Source organism: Ixodes scapularis, unplaced genomic scaffold (genome assembly GCF_016920785.2).
Source record: "Ixodes scapularis isolate PalLabHiFi unplaced genomic scaffold, ASM1692078v2 PGA_scaffold0__279_contigs__length_252992795, whole genome shotgun sequence".
In the NCBI taxonomy this organism is placed as follows: domain Eukaryota; kingdom Metazoa; phylum Arthropoda; class Arachnida; order Ixodida; family Ixodidae; genus Ixodes; species Ixodes scapularis.
Genome location: NW_024609835.1, coordinates 184,600,484 through 184,608,493, shown reverse-complemented (window position 1 = coordinate 184,608,493; position 8,010 = coordinate 184,600,484). Strand labels below are relative to the sequence as shown.

General features: G+C 46.8%; 1 protein-coding gene across 1 annotated transcript in view; it reads left to right on the top strand.

Annotated features, from left to right (window-relative positions):
- The first annotated feature begins 204 nt into the window (after positions 1–204).
- The window catches only part of LOC8037532 (chitinase-3-like protein 2), a 92,896-nt gene continuing 85,090 nt past the window's right edge, over positions 205–8,010 (top strand). The window contains exons 1-2 of the mRNA XM_042293676.1: positions 205–346; positions 457–691. Coding sequence (XP_042149610.1) covers positions 205–346; positions 457–691 — 377 coding nt within the window. The remainder of the gene's footprint in view (positions 347–456; positions 692–8,010) is intronic.

Sequence of the window (8,010 nt, the reverse complement as noted above, 5' to 3'; positions counted from 1 at the left end):
TCCTTCAGAGGGCACGGAAACATCGTCAAGCACACAGCTGACATGCCCCTTCTTTTTGTTATCAATCAGGTGTTGCTGTGTAGCGCACTGGCAGCCGCCTCGTCGTGCTCGCCGACCGACATCGCAGTGACCACAAGATAGCTGCACGTGCCGCATCAGCTGGAACTACCTTACTTGCCTGAAACGGATGCCACGTCACAACGCATGGCACCACCGCTCTCGAACGCCTACGAAAGGGACCCGGCCACTACCGGTTCCTTCAGAGGGCACGGCAACATTGTCAAGCGCACAGCTGACATGCCCCTTCTTTTTGTCATCAATCAGGTTGCTGTGTATTGCTGTGACCGTAGCCTAAAAACAAGCTGAATATATTTATTGTTGTTGTGTCGTGCCCTCAAGTTGTTTGCCGTGAGATGTCAGAATGTTCTAAGATCCTCCTATTGCTGCTTTCGGGAGATGTAGAGCAAAACCCCGGACCAACGACTGTTGAAGAATCACTTGAAAAATTGTTGCGAGGACAAGCTGTAATAACTAGAGAGATTAAGGACGTTAAAGAAAATCAGGCTCGACTCGAGGATAAGTTTGAAAAACTTTCTGAAAGAAAACGGTTGAAAGATGACTTCCAGGCTGTGAAAGTCTGCGACGAAGTTGTTTATAGCTTACAAAACACCGTGAAGGAAATTCAAGGAAAGTTAGTTGATCTGGAAGATAGGGGCCGCAAGAATAATCTTCTTGTATTCGGTATCCCTTAAACGATAAACGAGACAGAAAGAAACATAAAAGATAAGGTTATCAAGAACCTGTTTTTCGAACGATTAGGGGTAAGAGTGCAGTCAATTGAACGAATTCATAGGCTGGGGGCTAAACGTGGAAACAACACTAGGCCGGTTATCATGAAACTATATAATTATAACGAAACAATGGAGATCTTACGACACTGTTCCAAGCTCCAAGTTCCAAACATCTCTTTATCGAACGACTATTCGAAAGAAACGCTAGGAATACGAAAACTTCTATGGGCAAGCGCGAAGGCAGATAAAGACAGCGGTTCGAAAGTCAGGCTACTCAATGATAAGATACAAATCGATGATGCATTGTGCCACTGGGATGCTGAAAACAACTGTCGCTTCCAGGTTTTAAGAACGCGAGACAAACGACCTGCATGACAGCCTAGTCGATCTGCCAATCGTGACTTGTTGTGATAAACTTAAACGCTTGTAGTTTAGTAAATAAAGTTGACAATCTTGAACATGTTCTGTTATCATATAGCCCTGATGCTGCTGTCATCACCGAGACTTGGCTACATGATGATATTTATAATAATGAGATCTCTCCATTGAATTATAGGGTACACCGAAAAGACCGAGGATCACGTGGCGGTGGCGTGGCGATCCTAGTCAAGTCTCATGTTGAGTGTAGCCCTCTGCTCAATCAAATTCCAGACCACGAAAGTCTGTTTTGTCAAATTAAATGGCCCAGTTACCTGATCACTTCCGCTGCTGTATATCGTCCACCAGGTGCACATATATCATTCATGGAAAAGTTGTATGTTTACGTGGGAGCTAATATTAAACATAAATCACATGTTGTAATAGCAAGCGACTTCAACCTGCGGGGCATCTGGTGAGAAAAACATGCGCCAGGTACTAGCGATACCAAACATTCTGAAATATTTTATCGACCTCGCTTTTAATTTTGATTTTACACAAGTTGTCAATCAGAGTACCAGGGACGGCAGATCTACTGACACAACTCTGGATTTGGAATTTTTGAGTAGCGACCTGACCTCTCAGATTATGACGTCTCAGTGTACGAAGGGCTATCTGATCATGATTTAGTTTGCGTGACTTGTTATTTCAATTCAGATAGACCATCCAGAGAGCGTACTGGAAGGTTTGTAAGGGACTTTGAGGTGGCAAGTGACGTTGACATTTTAGACTACCTTGAGATGGCTTTGTATGAGTTCGAGCGCCCCAGGCCGGTAGATGAAATGTGGGAGGACTTTAAACGAATAGTTAACTATTGTATTAAACGTTATATTCCCCTAAGGATAATTGAAAAAAAGCAAAACTCATGGATCACCAGGTAAATTTTGCATCTAAAAGGGCAGATAAAGCGAAAGCGTAAAAAGAAGTTAGTTATTAAGCAAGCAATTCCGTGTTTATCTGATAAATTAAAGGATAGCCTGCGTGCATCAAACAAAATATTTTACTGTCACTATGCAAAATTTTAAGAAATCGGACCTCAAGCAATTTTGGCGTTATCTTTCTCCCACAAAAAAGCCCATATCATATCTTGAAGTTGACGGTAAGGTCGCTAATAATCCAGAGTTTATAGCCAATGCATTCAACACTTTCTTTCAGTCCGTGTTCTGAAGTAACGTGTCTAAATTTCCGGGTCACGATGTGAGAGGCGGTGTTGGATACAACGGACCTATAATGACAGATATTTCTATTTCAGAAGAAGGCATTCTTTCTCTTTTGTTGCAACTTAAAGTGCATAAGTCTGGGGGACCCGATAACATTCCAAACGCATTCTTAAAACGGCACGCTGAGTGGGTTTAAAAATATCTAACGCTTATCTTTAAAGCTTCGTTATCGCAAAGTTCCGTTCCCTCCAACTGGCGATGCGCTAAAGTCGTGCCTGTTTTTAAAGCTGGCAACAAATTATCCCCAACCAATTATAGGCCAATATCACTGACGAGTACCAGCTGTAAAATAATGGAACACATTGTCTCAAAGTCATTATACGACCACTTAGAAAACAATAACCTTCTCTATAAAAACCAACACGGCTTTAGACGAAAACTTTCAATGGTTACCCAGTTAAGTGAATGCATTCACGACTTTTTCAAATCTATTGATGCCGGGGGACAAACTGACGCAATATTTCTAGATATGTCGAAAGCTTTAGATCGAGTCCCGCATAAAAACTTGATAAAAAACTTCAATCAATTGGAGTCAGCTCGTAATTGATTAATTAGATAAGTGCATACCTCAAGGTAGGAAGGCAATTTGTTGAAATAAATAGCACGGCATCTAGCGTTTCACCAGTATGATCAGGAGTCCGACAGGGCTCCGTTTTGGGTTCGGTTTTATTTTAAACACATATTATGACATTGCGCAAGCCATTGACGATTCTATTACGGTACGATTATTTGCCGATGACCGTTTTCTTTACACAGATATCAAAACTAGCGAGGATCAAACTAATCTGGACAGCGCTCTACAGAAAAGTGTGTCACGGTGCCGAGAATGGGGGATGGTAATTAATATTCACAAAAGTGTACTTCAAAGGATATCAAATAAGAAAAATATTCTACCTTATGTATACACGGTTAACGGGTCTCCTTTAAGAGAAGTGAATAGCTATAAATATTTGGCTGTAACATTTGAAAATAACTTAAAATGGGGGAGCCACGTTAACAACATCTGCTGTCCTGTTAAGCAAACATTGGGATACTTAAAAAGGAATTTTAGATATGTGACTATGAGTGCCAAGTTGGTGGTCTACGAAACAGTCATACGACCAGTATTAGAGTACGCAAATCTAATATGAGACCCCTATTAGAAAATTTATATTCAGAAATTAGAGAACGTACAAAGACTTTCAGCTCTGTATGTACTCTCCAGATATGGACGAACCGACTCTGTCACTGGCATGTTAAAACAGCTTGACCTCATACCTCTTTCTGAGCGGCGCAGGAATGCTAGACTAAAGTATATCTTTATGATGTATCACGGTTTTTTCAACATTGACTACACCCTGTATTTGAAACCCCGTGTAACTCGCATTTTAAGAAATAGCCATTCTAAAAGGATCCAGCCTTTTTAAAGTAGAGTTAATGTATTTCACTGTTCTCTCTTTCCTAAAACAATACATGAATGGAACCTTCTACCGCAGGAAATTGTAAACTCAAGTATCCCTACAGAGTTTTTAAATAATTTGAAGCGCTTGTAGAACTCGTTTGTTCATTTTTACTATTGAGTGGTGCATGCCGTTTGCTAGTTTAATAATGATGTCGTTGTAATATGATTGCAAATTATACTTGTTGGTGCGGTGTTTCTCGTTTTCCTGCTGCTGTTTATTTCTGTACCTTTTTTAAACTCTCCTGTAATGTACACCGTGTTCTTGTTCTGCTGCTGTTGTTCATTACACACTTTTTTTTCCTCTCCTGTAATGACCTCAAGAGGGGTTAACAGCATCTTGAAATAATAAATAAATAAATAACAAAGTCACTGGCAAAGTAGGAAATGCAGTGGATGATAAAATAAAAAAAGCGCGCAAAAAACAAGGAAGAAACAGAGAGGACACGTATGGCAGACAAGCGCGTTTGTGTTTTTTTTTTTTCGTCGTTATTTCGTGCGCGCTCTCTTTTTTATTATGAGCTGCTGCCAATTAGCCTAACTTTCAGCCCTGGTGCAGTGCATGATTGCTTACGTTCTAGCTTCTTGCCCCGTGATTCGTTCTTGAACTTTCTTATTAGCTAATGTTGCACCCTCATTGTCTGTCTAGCAATAATAAGATGCTCGGAACTAGCCACTTTCTTCGTTTCTCAAATTGTCAGTGACTATAGTATGCGTGTAAGTATTTAACATTTTTTGCTCAAAATAGGACAAAACCATGGCAGAGCTTTCAACCAGCTGCACACCGCGACTTTTGGTGCGACCTCAGACATCAGACAGTAGCCTTCCACGCCGGATAACATAGAGCCAATCACTCAAAATAGCAGGGTGGTCACGTGAGTCCTTCTGTGAACGTACAGTCTGTTATTATTTTGGGTCGCTACTTCGGCGAAGGTGACCAGAAGACGTAAACTTCCTCGCGCAACAAGCGTTCTGTTGTGACACGCTTTTTTATTCACTATCATCACCGGAGAGCCTCAGGAAGCAAAGATGAACATTTCATGTTAGTCCGCCATTATATACTCTTTGTTTCATCAAGACTTAGCAAAGAGCTCCGATTGGTTCCTCAGGCTTGTGGCGTGCGGACTGCATAAATATTTAATACATACATATATGCATCTGAAACGCTTTAAGCGGCCAAGTGGCAAAGCTGGGACGAACTTGGTTTTTAAGCCGTCTTGTGGTGCCTGTTTACTTTCTCTTCTCACACCGGCTGATCACTATAATATCCCCCCCCCCCCCCCTAGCTTGGAGGCGCAGTGGCCAAGCGAATTTTAGAGCGCAGCTCTTAGGGGCCCGTTTCCGGCTTGAGTGGCGTCGCCGTCGCCGTCGGCGTCGCCGTCGCCGTCGGCGTAACCGCGCGGTGCATCATGGGAAATGTCCCATAATGCACCGCGCGAGCCCCCCGCCGGGGTCACGTGACCTCGTGGGGGGCACGTGACCCCCCCGAGCTCACGTGACCCCGGTGCATCATGGGAAATGTCCCATAATGCACCGCGCGAGCCCCCCACCGGGGTCACGTGACCTCGTGGGGGGCACGTGACCCCCCCGAGGTCACGTGACCCCCCGAAGTCACGTGACTCCCCTGAGGTCACGTGACCCCCGTCGATGTCGCGTGACCCCCAATGACGTCATCGTCACTGATGACGTCACCGGCATCCACATCATCGTCATCATCACTGATGACGTCATCATCACTGATGACGTCACCGGCATCCACATCGTCATCGTCATCATCACTGATGACGTCACCGGCATCCACATCGTCATCGTCATCATCACTGATGACGTCACCGGCATCCGCATCGTCATCGTCATCATCACTGATGACGTCACCGGCATCCGCATCGTCATCGTCATCATCACTGATGACGTTACCGACATCCGCATCGTCATCGTCATCATCACTGATGACGTCATCAGTGACGTCACTAATGACGTCATCGGTACCCGCATCGTGATCGTCAATGATGACGTCATCAGTGACCTCAGTGATGACATCATCGGCATTGGGGGTCACGTGACCCCCAAGGTCACGTGACCCCCCAAGGTCACGTGACCACCCCCTGGTTAGTTTAACCCCCCCCCCCCCAGTGCCCTTCCCTCCTCCTCCTCAAGAGCTGCGCTCTAATTCGGCGTTACGGGGAGTTGTAAGCAGCTTTCACTTTTTTAGAGCGCAGCTCTTAGGGGCCCGTTCCCGGCTTGAGCGGCGTCGGCGTCGCCGTTGGCGTCGCCGTCGCCGTCGGCGTAACCAAGGTCATCCCAAGGTCACGTGGCCCCCCAAGGTCATCCCAAGGTCACCCCAAGGTCACGTGACCCCCCTGAAGTCACGTGACCCCCCCCCCCCCGGTCACGTGACACCCCCAGGTCACGTGACCACCCCCAGGGTCACGTGACCCCCGCCGAGGTCACGTGACCTCGCCGATGACGTCATCGTCACTGATGACGTCACCGGCATCCGCATCGTCATCGTCATCAGTGATGATGACGATGACGATGCGGATGGCGGTGAGGTCATCAGTGACGTCACTGATGACGTCATCAGTGATGATGACGATGACGATGCGGATGCCGGTGACATCATCAGTGACGTCACTGGTGACGTCAGCAGTGATGATGACGACGATGCGGATGCCGGTGAGGTCATCAGTGACGTCACTGATGACGTCATCAGTGATGATGACGATGACGATGCAGATGCCGGTGACGTCATCAGTGACGTCACTGGTGACGTCAGCAGTGATGATGACGATGACGATGCGGATGCTGGTGAGGTCATCAGTGACGTCACTGATGACCTCATCAGTGATGATGACGATGACGATGCGGATGCCGGTGACGTCATCAGTGACGATGACGTCATTGGAGAGGTCACGTGACCTCGGCGGGGGTCACGTGACCCTGGGGTTGGTCACGTGACCTGGGGGTGTCACATGACTTCGGGGGTCATCCGCATCGTCATCGTCATCATCCCAGATGACGTCATCAGTGACGTCACTGATGACGTCACCGACATCCGCATCGTCATCGTCATCATCGCTGATGACGTCATCGGAGTCCACATCGTCATCGTCACTGATGACGTCGGCATCGTCACGTGACCCCCCAAGGTCACGTGACCCCCCCCCCCAGGTCACTTCACCCCCCCAGTACTCTTCCCTCCTCCTCCTCAAGAGCTGCGCTCCAATTCGGTGTTAGAGGGAGTTGTAAACGGCTTTCACTTTTTTCTTAACGCTAAGAACAACAGTGTCACGCATAGTTTTCTTGGGGTCCCCTCGTCGAGGTCGGGTAAGAAGGAGGTGGGAAAGGCGGCGTTGCGGTTGAGTCTAGGTGAGCGGGCTTGACTTGGTTGATAGGTACCACTTGTTCTTTGTTCTTAACAAGGATCGTGAACGTCTTTGTATTTCTCTGCATAACGGGGAACGGACCTTCACATGGAGGTTGGAGTGGCGTCTTGACGCCATCGTTTTGAAGAAAAACGTGTTTGCACTTAGCGAGATCAGTACTGTTGAAAGTGCTCCGTGTGGAAGGAACTCGTGAAGGTACAGGCCGTAAGTCGTGCATCAGGAGCCGCACCCGATGAACATATTCTTCCGCGCTGGCAATTGGGGGATTGCCGGCTTTGTGAAATAACTCTCCTGGTATGCGTAGGGACGTCCCATGTACCAAATCCGCTGCTCTACAGTTCAGATCGCTCTTGAACGCTTCCGGATGCTGAGTATAACCAAGGGAAGGGTCTCTGGTACGCTTTCAATTGTCGGTGGAAACGTTGGACCATACTGTTGGACATCGGATGGTAGGAGGTAGTTAGTCTGTGATGTGTACCTAAGAGCTGAGATAGATTGTGGAGCAGTAGCGATTCAAATTGTCGTCCGCTATCTGTGGTAATGGTCTCGGGTACGCCAAACCGGCTTATCCACATTTCGACGAGCGTGCGGGCGGCTGTCTGTGCTGTTATGTCTTTCATTGGGGCCTCTTCTGGCCGTCTAGTAAACCTGTCAACGCAGGTCAACAGGTAACGGCAGTCGTGCGATGGGGGAAGCAGACCGACAATATCGACATAAATGTGGATGAATCGCGCGTCAGGTGGGTTGAAGGCAGTCAA